The following is a 21,678-nucleotide window of genomic DNA, read 5'->3' on the forward strand; positions in this document are numbered from 1 at the left end:
ATTCCGAAGCAAGAGAACTAGAAACTTGCTTTGCCTTTCACCTGTGCCCTCGATATTATTTGAGCGCAATTTCAGCACCCCTTCACATTTTTCTGTTTTTTCCTGTCCTTCAGCTTTCTATATTGGACAAACAGGCCAAACCTTATGCCAAAGAATAAACGGACATAAATCTGACATCAAGAATCACAAAACAGAGAAACCAGTAGGAGAACACTTCAATCTCCCAGGACATTCTATACAAGATCTCAAAGACCTATTACAGTTGTTAAGAGTCATCAACAGGCTCATCTCAGCTATCTGCCAATCTCCCATTCCCACCACCCTTCTGAGTAATACCCCTCCCCACCTTCTCACTATATAGAAGGATCTGGCAACTTCTGTTTCAGTGTATCTGAAGAAGTGTGCATGCACACGAAAGCTCATACCAAGAACTAACTTAGTTGGTCTTTAAGGTGCTACTGGAAGGAATTTTTTAATTTTGACTATGGCAGACCAACACGGCTACCTATCTGTAAGATGATTGACTATGTCGAAACGGCTAAACATACCGAGCAGATGAGAAAAAATTCAATCAAGAATGGGAAAACTTTATAAACTATTTTAGAGAACACTGTAAAAAGTCAAAACATTTGCTTGTTTAATGTAACATTTATGAACTAAGAATAGAATTAGGAGGGAGAAAATAGGTTGAAATTAATTGAGGGAATATATAGTAATTGTAATATATTGTAATGCAAGGAGAATAAAAGGGGGGAATGGAAAGGGGGGGAGGTAATTATTGCAAATTTGGATTGGATATGTATGTACCAAAAGAAAAAACGTTTTTTAATTTGAAAATTGAAAATAATTATAATACTAAATAGTTTAGAAAACGTTTTGGGGCTCCCGTCCAGCTGATCCAGCGGGTCTTTCTGGAGGCGAGACCAGCGCCTCTCTTCGCTCTTTGCCCGGAGAAGCCCAGAGGCTCCTGCCGCTCGGCTCCGAAACGGTTAAGAGCAGCGGCGAAAGAGCTGAGATTCCTAGAGCGGAGGGAAAAAGGCTGCCGGGAGAATAGGAGCTTCCGCTTCCTGTCTCGCTTTGGTGCGCGGGTGGGGGTCAGTTGCTGGTCATGGCGGCGGCCGTACTTTCTCGCGGAGGCGCTAGAGGTGCGTCTTATTATTATGTATTATAAGGGGGGGGGGGAGAGTGGGGGTGCAGCTGGAGGGAGTGTGGGGAGGGATGAAAAAGAACCCTATTAGGCAAACCGTTTCAATGTAAGTTTTTTCTGTCTCCTTTTTCTAGTCGTCAATTTACCCAGATTTTCACACGTTATTATTTTTAAATAGTGTTAATTTTAAATAATTTAATTTTAAATTATTTCAACCTCTTGAAAGTTGGTCAGCATTTTGGTGTAGATTTCTCCTAATGCCCACGCTTTTGCAAAGGGTATTTCCCATAATATTTACATTTGCCATAATTAATGCATTCTGTATATAATTCAGCTAAAATGATTCATTTATAGGTGTTTCCCCATTTCTATGGGGGTAGGACATCTTTTCCCAATGGAAGGGCAGATCTTTCTCCTCCCTGCAGGCCAACTCTGGCAGGTGGGGGACCTTCTTTGTGCTCCCCATAGGGCTTGGGGTCAAGGCAAACCCTTAAGCATTGAAAAACCTTCTGCAGGGGTTCCCCCTGGAATTTGTAATAATTTTTATCCGCCCTGATTTTACTATTACTTATTAAATTTATATACCTCCCAATACCCACAGGCCTCAGGGCCGTTCACAGGATAAAATTACAATTAAAAAGTACATTATCAAAACATAAACAAAAACAAGCCAATACCCCCCCCCAACACACACATTTTATATATTTTTGTTTCAATTAAGTAAGCAGTTTCTGCAAGAGCAGTTCGGGGCAGAAGAGGTTTTTAAAAAAAGGAGAAGCAAGCAATTTCAAGTCCACTTTAAAAGTGTGGCTGAGGCCTTATACAGACAGGCTAATAATAATAGTACTGGTAATACAACTACTAATAATATGAATACCCCAGAGCGTCCTCACCCACTTTGTGGAGCCCAATTGGCCCCCTGGTACACTCCAAGCTCGGAGACTGAGCACAAGTGGATGAAAGACCCGAATTAATGAAACCAAACACTGGTAAGGGCTCATTATCAAGCCTACCTATTGGCAGTGAAGGCAGCAAAGAAGGCATAGTTTTCTGCCTCCATTGCATCCTCAACATGTCGCCTGGCAGAGATTTTCCAGTTTGTACAGGGCCTTTTGCAGGCTGGCCCAAAGGAGGAGTAGAACCAGCAGTAGCTGGCTGTGACTTGTTTGCAACGCATTTTTGGCGATCAAATTGCTTGTATCCACCAAGACCTTGACTCTGCTGTTACAGCAGATGAGTCTCATGGGTTGTCCAGAGCACATTCTAGTCCTGTTGTGTTGGATGAGTTTTTTCAGTTGGTAAGGCTCAAGGATATGGGCACGGTTCTTGGATCAGTCAGAGTGACCATTTGCATTTTAGACCCTTTCCCCTCTTGGCTGATAAAATCCAGCAGGGAGGGAACAGCTGGCAGGACCAGGGAGATGATCAGTGCCTCTTTACAAGAGGGGGTGGTCCCTCCATGTTTGAAGAAGGCAGAGGTAAAACCACTCCTTAAGAAGCATTCCCTGAATTCCTGAATCCTAACTAACTGCCGACCAGTTGCTAATTAACCTTTCCTGGGCAAGGTTCTGGAGTGAGTAGTCACAGACCAGATCCATTTCAATCAGGTTTTGGCCTGGTTTTGGCACAGAAACTACTTTGGTTGCCCTGTACAGTATGTTGATTTCTGTCATGAGAGAGACAAGGGAAAAATGTCCCTGTTAATTCTTCTTGACCTCTCAGTGGCTTTCAATACTAGGTGACACCTGGCTTGAGAGCGGTACATGTGAAAAGGATCTAGGAGTCTTGGTTGACCACAAACTTGACATGAGCCAACAGTGTGACGCGGCAGCTAAAAAAGCCAATGCAATTCTGGGCTGCATCAATAGGAGTATAGCATCTAGATCAAGGGAAGTAATAGTGCCACTGTATTCTGCTCTGGTCAGACCTCACCTGGAGTACTGTGTCCAGTTCTGGGCACCACAGTTAAAGAAGGACACTGACAAACTGGAACGTGTCCAGAGGAGGGCAACCAAAATGGTCAAAGGCCTGGGAACGATGCCTTATGAGGAACGGCTAAGGGAGCTGGGCATGTTTAGCCTGGAGAAGAGGAGGTTAAGGGGTGATATGATAGCCATGTTCAAATATATAAAAGGATGTCAAATAGAGGAGGGAGAAAGGTGGTTTTCTGCTGCTCCAGAGAAGCGGACACGGAGCAATGGATCCAAACTACAAGAAAGAAGATTCCACCTAAACATTAGGAAGAACTTCCTGACAGTAAGAGCTGTTCGACAGTGGAATTTGCTGCCAAGGAGTGTGGTGGAGTCTCCTCCTTTGGAGGTCTTTAAGCAGAGGCTTGACAACCATATGTCAGGAGTGCTCTGATGGTGTTTCCTGCTTGGCAGGGGGTTGGACTCGATGGCCCTTGTGGTCTCTTCCAACTCTATGATTCTATGATACTATCGGCCATAGTATCCTTCTGGAGCAGCTCTTTGAACTGGCTTTGCGGTGCTTCCAATCCTACTTGGATGGTCGTTCCCAGAGGGTGTTACTTGGGGAATGCTTTTCAGCCCCATGGAACCTTCAATGTGGGGTTCTACAGGACTCAATCCAATCCCCCATGTTGTTTAACATCTATATAAAACTGCTGGGTGGGGTGATCTGGAGGTTTGGAGTACATTGCCAGCAGTATGCTGATGACACTCAGCTCTATTTCTCCTTCCTATCTGCTGGTGAGGCAGTGGAAGTGCTGGACCAGTGTCTTTGTAATGGACTGGATGAGAGCCAACAAATTGAAGCTCAATGCAGATAAGAGTGAGGCGCTGTTAGTGGGTGGTTCCCTAGAACAGATGCCTGGAAGCTTTCCTGCCTTTGATAGTGTTACATGTCCTCTGAAAGAGCAGGTTCGTAGCTTGGGGTTCTCCTGGATCCTTTGCTGTCGCTCGAGGCTCAGATGGCCTGGAGTGCCTTCCATCAGCTTTGTCTGGTGGCCCAGGTACGCCCCTATCTGGACAGGGATAGCCTATCTACTGTTGTCTATGCTCTGGTAACTTCAAGGTTAGATTTAGATACGCGTTATACATAGGGCTGCCTCTGAAGACAGTTTGGAAACTTGAGCTAGTGCAGAATTCAGCAGATATGTTGCTCACCGGAGCAAGATGGTTTGAGCATATTACACCCATCCTGGTCTGACTGCACTGGCTACCAAATAGTTTCCAGGCCCAATTCAAAGTGCTGGTTTTGACCTATAAAGCCTTTAATGGCTCAGGACCACAATACTTCAAGGGCTGCTTCTTTCCGTATGAACCTACCTGGACCCTCAGGCTTTCTTTTGTGGGCCTCCTCCTCAAGTGGTCTGGAGGCTAGCAACACAATAACAGGGCCTTCTCTGCAGTGACTCCCCGTCTGTGGAAAGCTCTCCCCAGGAAGGTTCACCTAGCACCTTCATTATACACCTTTAGGCGCCATGCAAAAATGTTTTTATTCTGTGATCTTTTCTGTGAATCATGCTGACACCTCTGGGTATAGGGCAGTATATAAACTCAATAAATAATAATATAACATTAATACTTTCATTATTTGTACCTCGCGGATTGGACTGGGTTGCCCCAGCCACTCTAAGTGGCTTCCAACAAATATAAAAGCACAATCAAACATAAAATATTAAAAACTTCCCTACACAGTGCTGCCTCCAGTTGTCTTCTAATAGTTGCATAGTTATTTTTTTGACAACTGACGGGAGGGCGTTCCACAGGGTGGGCACCACTACCAAGAAGGCCCTCCGCCTTGTTCCCTGTAACTTCCCTTCTCACAGTGAGGGAACTGCCACAAGGCCCTGGGACCTGGATCTCTGTGTCCTGACTGAATGATTGGGGTGAAGACGCTCCTTTAGCATTTCATCAGTTTGCCTTTTTATTCCATCAGGAGATGTTGAAGGGATGCTGGCAGAAGGGGAACAATCAGAAGTGTCATCAAAAGGATCCAAAGAGGAGGAGGAGCAAAGGAAGCTGAGGGTTCAAGATGGAGGCAGAAGGCAAGAGGGGAGACGAAAGCAGAAGCCAGAGGGTGACTCTTGTACGTCTCAGGGTGGTGAAAACCAAATTCCCAGAGAGGAGAAAAAGCATGAATGCACAGTGTGTGGAAAGAGATTGGGTAGTCGGTCAGCTCTAACCTCACATCAACAAAGAGTACACACAGGAGAGAAACCGTATAAATGTTTGGAGTGTGGAAAGAGCTTCAGTCAGAGTAGTTCCCTTATCTCCCATCAACGAATTCATACAGGAGAGAAACCATATACATGTTCCGAGTGTGGAAAGAGCTTCACTCAAAGTAGTGGCCTTACCTTCCATCTAAGATCTCATACAGGGGAGAAACCGTATACATGCTCAGAGTGTGGAAAGAGCTTCACTCAAAGTAGTGACCTTACCTTGCATCAACACATTCATACAGGGGAAAAACCATATACATGTTCTGAGTGTGGCAAGAGCTTTAGTCACAGCAGTGCGCTTACTGGACATCAACAAACTCATCGAGGCACCAAACCTTATAAATGTTGGGAATGTGGCAACAGCTTCAGTCGCATCTACTCCCTTTCCTTGCATCAAAGAATTCATATACGGGAGAAACGATATACGTGTTTGGAGTGTGGAAAGAGCTTCAGTCAGAATGGCACCCTTACCTTGCATCAAAGAGTGCACACAGGAGAGAAACCGTATAAATGTTTGGAGTGTGGGAAGAGCTTCAGTCGTGGTAGCTCCCTTACATTGCATCAACGAACTCATACGGGAGAGAAACCGTATACATGTTCAGAGTGTGGAAAAAGCTTCATTTGCAGTAGGTCCCTTATGTTGCATCAAAGAACTCATACAGGGGACAGACCATATAAATGTTCCGAGTGTGGAAAGAGCTTCAGGAACAGGAGTCACCTAACTAGACACCAAAGAAGTCATACAGGGGAGAAACCGTATACATGTTCAGAGTGTGGAAAGAGCTTCAGTCAGAGTAGCGGCCTTAATAGACACAAAAGAAATCACACAGGAAGGAAATCTTAGAAATGTTTGGCGTATGGAAAGAACTTCAGTGATAGGGGCTCCCTTCCTAAACAGTAAAGACCACGTACAAGAGAAATATCTTAGAAAGGGCTGGAGTGTGGGAAGATCTTTATTCATATCAAGTAACTCCTACAGAGAGTAAAACAATGATTGTATTCTGGTCCCCCCATGTTTGTCATTCACTAAAATGCTTTCACTTCCTGTGACGAGGCAAAAGCCATTCTTGGGAATTCCTGGGCAGAGAGCTGCTGTACCCTAGACTGCAAAAAGAAACCAACCTTATCCAGCACGCAATGCTAAAAAATCAGAATTCACCCTAACCCTAACCCAACCTCAATTCACAAGAGAATCCATACGAAAGAGAAACCAGTAGGAGAACACTTCAATCTCCCAGGACATTCTATACAAGATCTCAAAGTAGCTGTTTTACTACAAAGGAATTTCAGAAATAGACTGGAAAGAGAAGCTGCTGAATTGCAACTCATTACCAAACTTAAAACCATGGAGAGATCTGGTCTGAACAGAGACATTGGATTCTTATCTCATTATACATGACTAAGCCATTTCTCACCTTCTCACCCCTTGCCTTTTCCTGTAAGACCTATTACAGTCGTTAAGAGTCGTCAAAAGGCTCATCTCAGCTATCTGCCAATCTCCCATTCCCACCACCCTTCTGAGTAATACCCCTCCCCACCTTCTCACTATATAGAAGGATCTGGCAACTTCTGTTTCAGTGTATCTGAAGAAGTGTGCATGCACACGAAAGCTCATACCAAGAACTAACTTAGTTGGTCTTTAAGGTGCTACTGGAAGGATTTTTTTTATTTTGACTATGGCAGACCAACACGGCTACCTATCTGTCACACGAAAGAGAATTACTTCAAATGCTCAGCGTGCGGAAAGAGCTTCAGTAATAGCTAGTACCTCAGTTCCCACCCAAAAATCCACACAGAGAAGTCGTTTAAATGCATAGAGTGCAGAAAGAGCTTCTGTTTTAGCACTAGCCTTATTTCACATCAAACTGTCCACACAGGGGAGAAACCCTTTAAATGCCTCGAGTGTGGAAAGAGCTTTAGTACTAGTAAGTACCTTGCGCCTCATCAACGGAGTCACAGAGGAGAGAACCCATAGAAATGGAGACTGCAAGGAGAGTTGAAGCCAATGCTAGTCAGCCAGTGGGCCTAACTAACGTAGATTCATTACTTGCAATGGGTCTACTCTGAGGCCAAGCCTTATGAGGAACGGTCGAAGGAGCTGGGTATGTTTAGCCTAGAAAAGAGGAGATTGAGAGGAGATACAATAGCCATCTTCAAAGATCTGAAGGGCTGTGTGGCGTTTGCCCTCCTCTGTGTGTGACATCATACTGGGTTCATAGGAAAAGGGTTAACTAATTGAAAAATGTCTAACCAATAGGAACTCAGGGGGCAGAGTTAACTGTGTATAAGGTTTTGTCAGGAAAAAGCAGCAATGCAAAAGCCAGCTGCAGGTGGCTGGAATGCAAAACAGGATGTTGATGTCTGGAACTGTACTGTTGGGAAAAAGGGGCAGTCCATTCTCTGTACTGAGCACCGGATGTTAGCTCAGAGTGTCATCTGACCTGTACTGGAAGTACAGGGGTGGAGTTGTGACTCTACTGCTAGAGTCTGGGGAGTGCAGTAACGTTTCTCTGTACTGCTGAAATGACAGGAATAAAGACATGTAAATAAACTCCTGTCTGTCTCTTTTCCCCTCCCTGGGGGAATGCAGGGAGGAGGGAGGATGGTGTGTTCTTCTCACGCTTGAGGAGGATCGCCGATTTATGGCCTTGCCTGTATCCTGCCGGGAGACGCAGATCGGAAGGTCAACAAAGTATCTCAGTCGGTTGCCCGGGGGAGGCCAGTTACCTCTGACTGCGAGCTGAGATACTAACAGGTTTAAGCACAGAGGGTTTTTTAGGGGTTAGAGTTAGAGTTCTTGAGAAGACAGTCTGGACTTAGAAGAGACAGAGAAGATAAGTCTGTGGGTTGGGCTAGTCTGGTGTGAGAGAATGAGAGAATTCGTTAAGAGGAGTCAGTCAAACAGTTGAGATAATCAGTCAGAAGGTATTAGGAAGGTATAGGCAGGTAAGGAAACTAAAGTTAAGATACTGACAGGGATATTATCTGAGAAACCATAAACTTGTTAATGTTTGTAAAATAAACTTTCTTTTTTGTTGTTGTTGTTCACTTTTTAACAACTGTCTGGACTCAGTGTTTTACCAGAGAGTAACTGGGTGGGGATGGGGGTGGCGCTGTGGGTAAAAGCCTCAGCGCCTAGGGCTTGCCGATCGAAAGGTCGGCGGTTCGAATCCCCGCAGCGGGGTGCGCTCCCGTTGTTTGGTCCCAGCGCCTGCCAACCTAGCAGTTCGAAAGCACCCCCGGGTGCAAGTAGATAAATAGGGACCGCTTACTAGCAGGAAGGTAAACGGCGCGCTGGCTCGCCAGATGCAGCTTTGTCACACTGGCCACGTGACCCGGAAGTGTCTGCGGACAGCGCTGGCCCCCGGCCTCTTGAGTGAGATGGGCGCACAACCCTAGAGTCTGTCAAGACTGGCCCGTATGGGCAGGGGTTCCTTTACCTTTAACTGGTTGGTGGCAGTGGGGAAGCGAGCACAGTGGTGGCACAGGGATCAATAGACAGTTAAACGTCCGGGGACCCTGTGTGATCGCCACAGGCTGTTACATAGAATAGGGAGCAAGCTTGTTTTGTCCTGCTCTGGAGGGTAGGACTTGAACTCATGGCTTCAACCTCCAATAAAGGAGATTCTGACTAAACATCAGGAAGAACTTTCTGACTGTTGGACAGTGGAAAAGTCTCCCTCAGGAGGTTGTGGACTCTGCTTCCTTGGAGGTTTTTAAGCAGAGGTTGTGTGGCCATCTGTGATGGATGCTCTAGTTGAGATCCCTGCATTGCAGGGGGTTGGACTAGATGACCCTCGGGATCCCTTCCAACTCTACGATTCACACCATTCATTTGACGCATTATGGTGCCACGTCAAACAATTATGGCTTCCCTCACAGAATTATGGGAGCTGGCATGTTAAAACACTCGTGGGAATTGTAGCTCTGTGAGGGGAACAGGGGGTCTCCTAAGAACTCTCAGCACCCTTAATAAATGGCACCTCCCAAAATTATTTGGGGGAAGCCTTGCCTGTATAAAGCCGCATCATAGTAAATCGGAGATATGGTGTGAATGTAGCCTTGGTTGGATACAAACCAGAGAGCTTCTATCAAAGTTGGGACCTTTCTTCACATCAGAGAACTCACATGGGTGATGGCCATATTTGTTAGTGTACAACGAACTTCATAGCTACTCATGAACAAACGAAGAGCTTCATTCCAAAAGGGACTTAATTTTGACCCCCCAAAAATCCAGTTTTGGCCTGTCAATGTTGCCGTGAGTCCCACCAATATGGGGAGGGGGGGTGGAGTCTTGTATAAATTTTGGGCCTAAGTTACTGTGTTAGCAAGCCTTGAAAATCGTGTTTGCACTCAGAAAGGACCTAGACAGAAATAAATTTATGGTCGCAATTGACTTAAGCCCCTTTTGGAATTAAGCTCTTCAAATTCAGGTGTGGGATAAACTTTCTAAACCCCCTGTTCCCCTTTCTTGTGGAAAGATCTTCTAAACCCCCTGTTCCCCTTTCTTGTGGAAAAATCTGTCATCAGAGCTCTGATCCTTTCTCCTGCAGAGTGGAAAAAAGCTATGCTTTTCTATCTCAACTTTTTGTAATTTTATAGAGAGAGTTCTTAAAATCTCTGGCATTTTGGAGGTGTTTTATTGCTCCTGTCTGTGTGTAAAGTCGTGCTTTTTGCTGTTTTGTGGTTATTCTTGTTTGGAAAGCCATCCTGGAAAGTTTAAAAATGTCCAAAACAAAATAAAACCTTTCTTCTCACTTGATTTTTTTAAGGATACCCACTGACTTTTCCTTTAATTTAGAAATTAATAATAATAAATTTTATTTATATCCCGCCCTCCCCAGCCGAAGCCGGGCTCAGGGCGGCTAACAACAATAAAATAGTACAACATTCTAAAATCATTTCATTATAAAATTAATTCAAATCAAATTGATGGCAACCATTAGGCTAAAGTTCTGTGAAGATTGCCAAAGGAGTGAGTTAGGCTGTGCCCTGACCAAAGGCCTGGTGGAACAGCTCTGTCTTGCAGGCCCTGCGGAAAGATGTCAAGTCCTGCAGGGCCCTAGTCTCTTGGGACAGAGTGTTCCACCAGATTGGAGCCACAGCCGAAAAAGCCCTGGCTCTAGTTGAGGCCAGCCTAACCTCTCTGTGGCCTGGGACCTTCAGGATGTTTTTGTTTGAAGACCCTAAGTTCCTCTGGGACATACCAGGAGAGGCGGTCCCGTAGGTACGAGGGTCCTAGGCCGTATAGGGCTTTAAAGGTTAAAACCAGACCTTAAACCTGATCCTGTACCCCACCGGGAGCCAGTGCAGCTGGTATAGCACTGGGTGAATGTGATCTCGCAGTGAGGACCCCGTAAGGAGTCTCACCGCGGCATTCTGCACCCGCTGGAGTTTCTGGGTCGGTCTCAAGGGCAGCCCCACGTAGAGCGAGTTACAAGAGTTATTAAGAAACTGCTTAATCATCATTTTTAAAAAGCTTAAGGGCTGAATGCAATGTTAGTTCTGCTCTTTGAATTTATTTTTACAAATTTGTAATATGCACTTTCATTAAAAAATATAATAACGTGGAGTACACTATGTAAGGATAAACCCAGCAAAATATACGTAAATCATAATTAGAAACATCAATAAATATTGAATGCCAATTGGTTAAGCTTAGGTCCATTAATTGCAGTGGGTTCATTCTGAGTGTATCTTGGTTGGATACAGCCTTGAGGTAAAGCAAAATGGTGGTCAGCTTCCTCATCTCAGGAGTTGGAGGCTATCGCTCATTCCACAGAGAGTTGAGGAAGCCAATGGAATTGAAACAGACGCGAAAGCTCATACCAAGAATTGGAGGAGAGGTGGAAAGAAGAGCTAATTTGTCTGTGGCGGGAGGTGCAATCTGGATGGTTCTGCCAGGGGTGCAATATCACCTAGCTACGGCTCTGTAGTCTACTCAAAGTTAGATACCATCTGTCAATCATGGGCATTGTAGTCCAACAGCATCCCGGACTAGGAGGTGCAGATTCTCTATTCCTCCTTTCAAAACATCACCACGGTCCCTGTGGGTAGTGCCAAAACAAAAAAAGATGAATTTTAACAGGGAGAAATGTAAAGTATTGCACTTGGGCAAAAAAAATGAGAGGCACAAATACAAGATGGGTGACACCTGGCTTGAGAGCAGTACATGTGAAAAGGATCTAGGAGTCTTGGTTGACCACAAACTTGACATGAGCCAACAGTGTGACGCGGCAGCTAAAAAAGCCAATGCAATTCTGGGCTGCATCAATAGGAGTATAGCATCTAGATCAAGGGAAGTAATAGTGCCACTGTATTCTGCTCTGGTCAGACCTCGCCTGGAGTACTGTGTCCAGTTCTGGGCGCCACAGTTCAAGAAGGACACTGACAAACTGGAACGTGTCCAGAGGAGGGCAACCAAAATGGTCAAAGGCCTGGAAGCGATGCCTTATGAGGAACGGCTAAGGGAGCTGGGCATGTTTAGCCTGGAGAAGAGGAGGTTAAGGGGTGATATGATAGCCATGTTCAAATATATAAAAGGATGTCACATAGAGGAGGGAGAAAGGTTGTTTTCTGCTGCTCCAGAGAAGCGGACACGGAGCAATGGATCCAAACTACAAGAAAGAAGATTCCACCTAAACATTAGGAAGAACTTCCTGACAGTAAGAGCTGTTCGACAGTGGAATTTGCTGCCAAGGAGTGTGGTGGAGTCTCCTGCTTTGGAGGTCTTTAAGCAGAGGCTTGACAACCATATGTCAGGAGTGCTCTGATGGCGTTTCCTGCTTGGCAGGGGGTTGGACTCGATGGCCCTTGTGGTGTCTTCCAACTCTATGGTTCTATTCTATGAAAACAACACCAGGAATCCAGCTCTGTTAGCTCATACGATCCTGCATTATAGATCAGGTTGTGACTACGCTTGGTGTCTCTGTGTTCTTTTCTGGGAGCAAAAGCTTGTATTTCTGTTTCTCTGTGGCAGGGGTAGGTAACCTCAGGCCCGGGACCCAAATACAGCCCCCTGGGCTTTATCTGGCTCTTGGAACTGTATCCTGGCCACACACCCCTCACTAACCCTTCTTCACACCCTGAGGCGCTGATTGGGTTGGAGGCTAGAGCATCTTCTCTTGTTTTTTTTTAAATTATTTGGTTTTTCATATTAATTTTTTATAGATATATCAAACATAAATCATAAAAACAAGATTCCAAGGAATCTCCTGGACTTCCATCCTCCCCTTTGCGGGTCCTGTTATTATTCATTTCCTCCCGCATCTTTTATGATGATCCAAATTTTTTACATCTCCATTGTGTCTAGAGTTCACCCTTAAACTACAAATGATATTCCAATCCTACTAATGATTGTAACTCTTTACGATGATCTAATTTAAGATGGGTTATAAATTTTCCACATTCCTTAATAAAATTTTGGCCTTCCTGATTTCTGACTCTTCCAGTCATTTTAGCCATTTCAGCATAATCCAGTGGTACCTCAGGTTAAGTACTTAATTCATTCCGGAGGTCTGTACTTAACCTGAAACTGTTCTTAACCTGAAGCACCACTTTAGCTAATGGGGCCTCCTGCTGCCGCCGCGCCGCCACAGCACGATTTCTGTTCTCATCCTGAAGCAAAGTTCTTAACCTGAAGCACTATTTCTGGGTTAGCAGAGTCTTTAACCTGAAGCGTATGTAACCCGATGCATCACTGTAACTTCATCTGCCATTCTTCACTGGTAGGAACTTTATCTTTCCATCTCCAGGCCAATAACATCTGCGCAGTCGTGGTCGCATACGTCAGCCTTTCTCAACCTGTGGGTTCCCAGATGTTGAACTACAACTCCCATCACCCCTAGCTAGCAAGGCCAGAGCTCAGGGATGATGGGAGTTGTAGTCCAACAACATCTGGGGACCCACAGGCTGAGAACCGCTGGCATACATAGTCCTTTCTGCTCCCTTGGGATTTCAGCTCCTAGAATTCCTAAAAGGAAAGCTTCAGGGTGGTTGTTTTTTAGCAAAGGTTATTTTAAACATTTTTTTCAACTCGTTATATATCATTTTCCAAAATCCTTTTACTACCTTACAATTCCACCACATATTATCCAAGTAGGGATAGGAGAGAGTTCTTGTCTGAAACACTGGGGAGCGTTTTGGGAATTCCCTTTTGGGAATTGTAGGAACAGAACTACTCAAACTGTACAGAAATTTATTTATGTATGTGACTGCAGCGGCAAGAATGAAAACGGGAACCCGAAATCCATGAAGGCACACAGTTAGCTGTTACGGAGCAGCTTTTCACAACATACTTAAAGGCAGAGGTCAGCAAACCTTTTCAGCAGGGGGCCAGTCCACTGTCCCTCAGACCTTGTGGGGGGGCCGGACTATATTTTGAAAAAAATATATGAATGAATTCCTATGCCCCACAAGTAACCCAGAGATGCATTTTAAATAAAAGGACACATTCTACTCATGTGAAAACGCTGATTCCTGGACTGTCCGTGGGCCGCATCTAGAAGGCGATTGGGCCTGATCTGGCTCCCAGGCCTTAGTTTGCCTACCTACACTTAAAGGTAATCCAACAGGCATTTAAAGCACGTGACTTCCCACAAAGAATAATGGGAATTGTAGTTCCCCCTTCACACAGCTACTATTTGCAGTAGTATAAACAACTGGGCAACACTGGCCTGCGAGCGCTCCAATTGGAGAACAGCCTTTACCGAAGGTGTCATGGGCTTTGAAGACGCTCAAACTCAGGACGAAAGGGAGAAACATGCTAAGAGGAAGGGACGCTTGGCAAACCCTCACTGTGATCAACTCCTGCCCAGAAACCAATGTCCCCACTGTGGAAGGACGTGTGGATCCAGAATTGGCCTCCATAGTCACTTACGGACTCACTGTTAAGACCGTGTTCTTGGAAGACAATCTTACTCAGCGACAAGAGATCGCCAAAGGAGAAGGAGAAGAGTAGCCCCTTTTAAAATGTTTATATTTTATCAAAAGCTTTCAGTGAGAAAAAAAAAAGTGGGAGCAAAGAAAAAGGGGGGGGGGAAACAAATAGAAAAAAATAAATGAATGAAACTGTAATGCAACGCGGTACAGTATATTGGAAATATAATACCATGACCCCCTTTTCATCAATGGAGGGAAGACATGACAATGCTGGCAACATAGAAACAGATGGCCTGTGGAGGCAGGTTGTGTATGTATAAGTGTAATGATAATTGGAATGCATTTATAAAAATTACAACGACTTGCTAATAATTTTACACTTGCTGAGATAACTGATTATTTGCAGTAGCTTTAACAAACTACTGTTCCCAGGATTAATCATAGCATTGTAGAGTTGGAAGGGACCCCAGGGTCATCTAGTCCAACCCTCCGCAATGCAGGAATCCCAGCTAAAGCATCCAGGACAGATGGCCATCCAACCTCTGCTTTGCAGGAATCCTCATTTGCCTTGGATATGCTTTAAATGAGTCCCATCAACTAGAACTGGTGCTATGCACCAAGTGCAAGACTGAGACCATGGAGACCAAGACTGTTCTTCTGACTACGAAGCCCAGTGGGTGACCTTAAAACATGCACCCCCAAACTTGACCCTCCAGATGTTTTGGAGCTACAATTCCCATCATCCCTGACCACTGGTCCTGTTAGCTAGGGATGATGGGAGTTGTAGTCCCAAAACAACTGGAGGGCCACGTTTGGGGGTGCCTGCCTTAGAATATTCAGAATCTGTTTAGCCAATCAGGGATGGGAAAGCAGTGGCTGTCAAAATGTTTAATAAAACTTATTGCCAAGTGGGGGGGGGGATTTGAACCCTGGTCTCCCAGGTCCTAGCCCAACACTCAGAAGGAAGGAAGCAGCCTCTGACATCACCACCTACCGTGATTTAGAAAAAGATTCTGGGAAGCCAGAAGGGAGCTGACTTAGTGAGGAAAACTCGGTGTGTGTGTGTGTGTGTGTGTGTGTGTGTGTGATGCCATGGGGTAAGAGTACAGAAATGAAAGCTCCAATAATTTGTTAGAACTTGCAAACTGTTTGCTTGTTTTTTGTTTTAACAACAACAACAATAACAATTTATTTATACCCTGCCCATCTGGCTGAGTTTCCCCAGCCACTCTGGGCGGCTCACAATTGAGTGTTAAAAACAATACAGCATTTAAATATTAAAAACTTCCCTAAACAGGGCTGCCTTCAGATGTCTTTTAAAAATAGGATAGCTGCTTATTTCCTTGACATCTGATGGGAGGGCGTTCCACAGGGAGGGCACCACTACTAAGAAAGCCAAGCACAATAAAAAGGGCGCCTAACCCAGAGGAGCCACGATCCAGCAATTTTCCTCCATGACTTCCCTGTGAAGAGACCTTTGGTCCTGATCCAGCAGGGCCCACTCTTCCTCTGTGAAATGCACAGCCACCTCCTGGAAGGTCACCAGATCCTGGGGGAGAAGCGAACATCTCCCTGTCACGCTTTATTATTATTGATTTATTTTTCTTAGCACATTCAACATGGCAAAGAAAAAAGAGGGAAGAAATAGTAAGTACATTAAAGAAGAAAGAAAGACATCGAAAACAATAACAGCAATCATCAATTCACATTGTGAACCTAGAGATCTTCTGTAAGGTAAAGGTAAAGGGACCCCTGACCATTAGGTCCAGCCGTGGCTGACTCTGGGGTTGCGGCGCTCATCTTGCTTTATTGGCCGAGGGAGCCAGCGTACAGCTTCCAGGTCATGTGGCCAGCATGACTAAGCCGCTTCTGGCGAACCAGAGCAGCGCACGGAAATACCGTTGACCTTCCCGCCGGAGCGGTACCTATTTATCTACTTGCACTTTGACGTGCTTTCGAACTGCTAGGTGTGTCAGCATCGCCCTTGAGCCAGCACCACCAACTGGACTCATGCACTTCAGCCCCGACTGGGCTAGGCGAGCTGGGTAGCACTTCCAGAGACCACCTTCTGGACAGGAACAGGTCAAAGTGCTGTGGACTCACAGCTTAGAGTTGTGAGCACCGGATTCACTCCCACAAGAAGACAGTCGTCGCACAGCAGAGTATAGTAGAGTCTAGCAGAGTATAAACGACTTGGAGAGCAGCTCTGTAGAATAACTTCTTTATTCTATCTATCTACAACTATTATACAACTATATACAGAGCTTAATGAGGTCTAAGCATAAAGAATGCTAAACCGCACTGAGTGTCTGCAGCTGCTCTTAGCAGCAACCTTATCCATACACACGATCTCTAACACTCCGTCTCTCTCTCCAACACACTGACTGACTGACTGACTGACTGACTGACTTGGTGCTGGAGTAGAATAAGTAGAGAGCAGAACACTGCCCCTCCTCTCTGGAGAATCAGCAGAGATCTCAGGAGATTCTTGGATATGGGAGGGGTGAAATCTCCTCAAGGTGGGCAGGAGCTGGGACCGAGAAATGGGAGCTCACCCCATCGCAGGGATTCGAACTGCCGACCTTCTGATCGGCAAGCCCTAGGCTCTGTGGTTTAACCCACAGCACCACCCGCATCTCGCGATCTTCTGTATAGATCTTAAATAAAACCTGTAAGTTAATACAAGTCTTACAGATGTGTAAACAGGTATCCACACAAAATTTACGCCTATATAAAATGTGTTAGTATGTAGCCAAAGCAGTGAGGTGCTCAGACCACTGCTTAATAGACAGTGGGTATTTATTCTTCCAGGATTGTAGGGGGTTGGACTAGATGACCTTGGGGTCCCTTCCAAGTCTACAGTTCTGATTCTATGCATCTCCAGCACTAATTCGGTCTTATACATCTAAGCAAGAGGTGGACTTTCATATGTGGTGGACTTGTAAAAGTATATTGTTATGGAGCGAATGCCTACGAATGGCGGGGGGGGGGGATCTGCTGCAGTTGTGAGCAGAGGATCCATGGTTTCCCTTCCTTCCCTCCTCCGTGGCTCGCTTTGAAACAGCAAAGCGGGAGAAGAGCCGCTGAGGGACAGAGAGCCTGCTTGCTTTAAAGGAGCAAAGCGGGAGAGGAGAGGCTCCTTTAAAGCAAGCAGGCTCTCTGTCCCTCTCTCCTCCCCACTCAGCTCGCTAAATAGCAGCAAAGTTTTTCAGCAAGCTGGGAGGAGGGAGAGAAGCAGAGCCTGCTTGCTTTAAAGGAGCAAAGCAGGAGAGGAAAGGAGCCTTCTCCTCTTATACCCCTCTCCTGCATTATTAGCAGCATCCTTCTCCACACACCCCACGCGTGCTCCTTCTCCCCTTAAACCCCTCGCCTGCATTATTAGCAGCATCCTTCTCCACACACCCCACGCGTGCTCCTTGTCCCTTGAGTGCTTTTCCTTCCCTCCCCACTTAAAACGTGGTTACAAAGCACGGATCCACATGGATCCTCAGGATTTTTGCATTGGGCTACCCCAAACTCACCGTCAGATCACATGTCTGTGGCCACAGCATGAACCACAAAAATCATACATCCACTGTTTCGTTTAGAATATTTTTTTCTTGTTTTCCTCCTCTAAAAACTATGTGCGTGTTATGGTCTGGTGAGTGTTATAGAGCGAAAAATATGGTACTTTCCCCCCCAAAACCATAGTCCTTTCTGTTGGATAATTCAGACTGAAACTCCCAGGTGTCAAAAAAGGTTATTTACGTATGCTAGTACTGCAACCCGTGTTTCGTTAGTCCGGTCCCAACCAAAGAAGATTGGAAACTTAAGTTGACTGAATATGCACAACTTGCAGACTTAACATATAGAATAAGAGAACAAGAAGAACATACGTTTAAAGGAGATTGGAAAACGTTTATTGAATGTATGGGGAATAACTGCGTACAGCTGAAAACGTGGGCAGCATTAAGACAAATTCAACAGTGTAAATAAGTTTTGATGGATGCAATAACGGAATAATGAATGGTTTAGTTTTTGTAAAATATGCTGGGATTTATGATGTGCAGGATGAACCATGGAAAGAGAAGAATGTCACCGATATCTTAAGGATGTAAAATGAGTATTTTAAATTGTAAAACAGAAAACTTAATAAATATTCTATTTTTAAAAAAACCAATTCTGATTCCTTAAATCCCATAGCCCCTTTTGTTGCCCAGCTATGAATACTACAGGAATATACTTTAGAAATATACGTCTGCGAATATCAAGGATTTTTCCAAAACTGATTGGAGTAGCAACTTCAAACCAAAACGAATCCAAAGAGGTATTTTCAACATTACCTCCCACATCTAACTGCATTAGGCAGTGCATCCATTCACAACACCTGTTTAATTCTTCCCAAAGAATAACGGGAGTTGTAGTTTGTGCTTATGCTTTTGAATTATGGTGCTGGAGGAGACTCTTGAGAGTCCCATGGACTGCAAGAAGATCAAACCGATCCATTCTTAAGGAAATCAGCCCTGGGTGCTCACTGGAAGGGCAGATCGTGAAGCTGAGGCTCCAATACAGAGGACGAGATGGTTGGACAGTGTTCTTCAAGCTACCAGCATGAGTTTGACCAAACTGGGAGGCAGTGGAGGACAGAAGTGCCTGGCGTTCTCTGGTCCAGGGGGTCACGAAGAGTCAGACATGACTAAACGACTAAACAACAACAACAAGGTGCTACTGGAAGGAATCTTTTTTAAAAAATTCTTCTGTTTCGACTACGGCAGACAACACGGCTACCTACCTGTAACTCGGTATTTCATCAGCAGAGTTCTGTTCTGAAACTTTGCCTTTCACTAGACTATGCAAGAAGGAAACTGTCTCGCTAACACACATGTATTTTGAAATGTTTGACTGCTCTTCCGTGCAAAACTGATGTATCTAAAAATTGTATTTAAAACATAATTTGGTTTTTTAATATGTGCTGGATGAGGTTGCATCTACTCCATATGACAAGAACTAACAAAGGGGGGTGGCTTAGTCCTGGTCAGCCATAATCCCTTCACTGTCTCAGCACATCTGCAGGAGCCCTGCCCAGTGGCTGTGCCGACCCTGATGATCCCAGACAGAAGACAATCAAGATCACAAAGAACTTGCATATGGGAGTGGATTCAGCATGGACTGAAACAAAGGACAATGAGAAGCAGAGAGTGGGGCAAGGCAGGTGGAAGGAGGCCTTGCCTGATGGAGTCTCTCCCCTCACAGTTCATCAACTTCTCTTGCCATTGTTCTTTACTTGGTATTTCTCTAGTCTTCCAATTTTGTGCAATCAACATTCTTGCTGTTGTAGTGACATACATAAATAAAGTCCTCTTTTCTTTCCTTATGTCTTGGCCTAAAATACCTAGTAAGAAGGCTTCTGGTTTTTTTACAAAAGTTATTTTCAACATTTTCTTCAATTCATTATATATCATTTCCCAATAGGCTTTTACCTTTTTACAATCCCACCACATATGATAAAATGTACCTTCTGTTTCACATCTCCAACACTCTTTCTTTTCATTTTTATACATTTTTGCCAGTTTAACCGGTGATAGATACAGTCTATACATCATTTTCACATAATTCTCTCTCAATAGTATATAATCTGTAAATTTCAAATTTACTTTCCACAATTTTATCCAATCTTCAAATTGTATGTTATGGCCCATTTAATCATTACCGATTTTACTTCTTCATCTTTGGTTTCCCACTCTGAAAGAATGTTATATGCCTTTTTAAATAATTTTGTATTTTCTTCTATCACTTCCTGCTTGGAATTTGGAAACCTACTATGAGAAGCCTTTCTTACTGTCCTCTTTAAAGATATCCTTTAATTGTCTATGATGCAGCCAGCATCATAGATTTTATTTTGTCATATTCTTTCAATTTTAACTTTCCCTCTTGTTCAACCAGCAATTCTCTATATGGCCACTCTCCTCCCCCCCCCCCAATGTTTTAATTGATAGTGCTTTAATAGGCGATAGCCACCAGGGTGTTTTTGGTTCTAATAAATCTTTATATTTCTCCCATACTTTAAACAATGATCTTCTTATTAAATGGTTGTGGAATCCTTTGTGTACTTTTCTTTTTCCATGCCAGAGGTAGGCATGCCATCCAAACCTATTATCATCTCCTTCCAAGTCTGTTATTTCCTCCCTCTCTAGCTTGATCCAATCTTCGATCCCAATTAGGGATGCAGCTTCATAATACAATTTTAAGTCTGGAAGTGAGAATCCGTCTCTTTCTTTCACATCTGTTAAAATTTTATTTTTTATCCTTGGCTTTTTCCAATTCCAGACAAATCTTGATATTTCTCTCTGCCATTCTTTGAAGCACGCATCCCCTGTTATTACTGGAACAGTTTGGAAGAGAAATAACATCCTGGGGAAGTACATTCATTTTTATACTTGCAATTCTTCCCATCAAAGAGAGATTCATCCTGTTCCATGTTTCCAAATTTCTTTTAATTCCCTGCCACTTTTTTCATAGTTGTCTTTAAAGATATTTATATTTTTTGATGTTATCCATACTCACAAATATTTTATTTTTTATATGCCTCTATCCCTACCATCTCTGTTATTTCTTTCTTTTACAGTTCTTTAATATTCCTGTTCTTTAATATTTTTTAATAACAATTTAGTTTTATTTTTGTTTAATTTGAATCCTGCCACTGGACCACTGGACCAAATTCTTTTATTATATTCATTACTTTTGGGAGAGAATTTTACAAAGTCATCTGCAAATGCTTTTAATTTGTGTTCATTTCTTTTTAATTTTTATTCCTACTACTTCTCTAGTCTTATCTTTCTTGTCAGGACTTCCAGTACCAGAACAAACAACAATGGTGACAAGGGGAACCCTTGTCTAGTTCCTTTTTGTATACTACATTTATCTGTTATCACCCAATTTACAATCATTTTTGCATTTTGATCTGAGTGAACAGCTTGCATTCCCCTATTAAAATTTACTCCAAATCCCATATCCTCCATCACCCTGTTCATGAAGCTCCAAGAAACATTATCAAATGCTTTTCCCGCATCTCTAAACATTAATGCTGCTTTTTTCTCATTTCTCACTTCCAGGTACTCTATAATATTTAATACATTTCTAATATTATCTTTGATTTCTCTGCCTGGAAGGAATTCAGCTTGGTCATGACGAATAAATTCTTTTAGGATTTTTTTCATTCTATTTGCCAAAACAAATGCAAATAGTTTATCATCATTATTAAGTATTGAGATCAGCCTATAATTTTTAACTAACGTCACATCCAAATCTTGTTTTGGTATCAAAGTTATATAAGCCTCTTTCCATGTTTCTGGAACTTCCCCTGTTTTCAAAATCTCGTTCTTTGTGTCATATCATCCAGTATTTTTTCATTCAGTCTCCACCGAAAGGTGGACTGAATCTCTTTCTGTATTTCCATAGTTATAGAATTATGATCTGACATTGTTCT

At 43.8% G+C, this 21,678-nt stretch overlaps 2 protein-coding genes and 1 long non-coding RNA gene across 3 annotated transcripts in view; 2 read left to right on the forward strand and 1 right to left on the reverse strand.

Moving 5' to 3' along the window:
• Positions 1-21,678, reverse strand: part of LOC310701313 (uncharacterized protein) — a 172,945-nt gene that overhangs the window by 117,635 nt on the left and 33,632 nt on the right. The window lies entirely within an intron of this gene.
• LOC310701743 (uncharacterized protein) lies at positions 1,073-6,480 on the forward strand. Its single transcript, XM_083493064.1, has 2 exons — positions 1,073-1,145; positions 5,051-6,480. Exons 1-2 carry the CDS (start codon positions 1,109-1,111, stop codon positions 6,175-6,177), a joined length of 1,164 nt encoding a protein of 387 aa, XP_083349190.1. The 5' UTR covers positions 1,073-1,108; the 3' UTR covers positions 6,178-6,480.
• LOC310702079 lies at positions 7,038-8,392 on the forward strand. Its single transcript, XR_014523205.1, has 2 exons — positions 7,038-7,622; positions 8,089-8,392. It is a non-coding gene; the product is annotated as an uncharacterized lncRNA (long non-coding RNA).

The sequence above is a fragment of the Podarcis liolepis genome (assembly GCF_965112155.1).
Source record: "Podarcis liolepis genome assembly, chromosome: 2".
Classification (NCBI taxonomy): domain Eukaryota; kingdom Metazoa; phylum Chordata; class Lepidosauria; order Squamata; family Lacertidae; genus Podarcis; species Podarcis liolepis.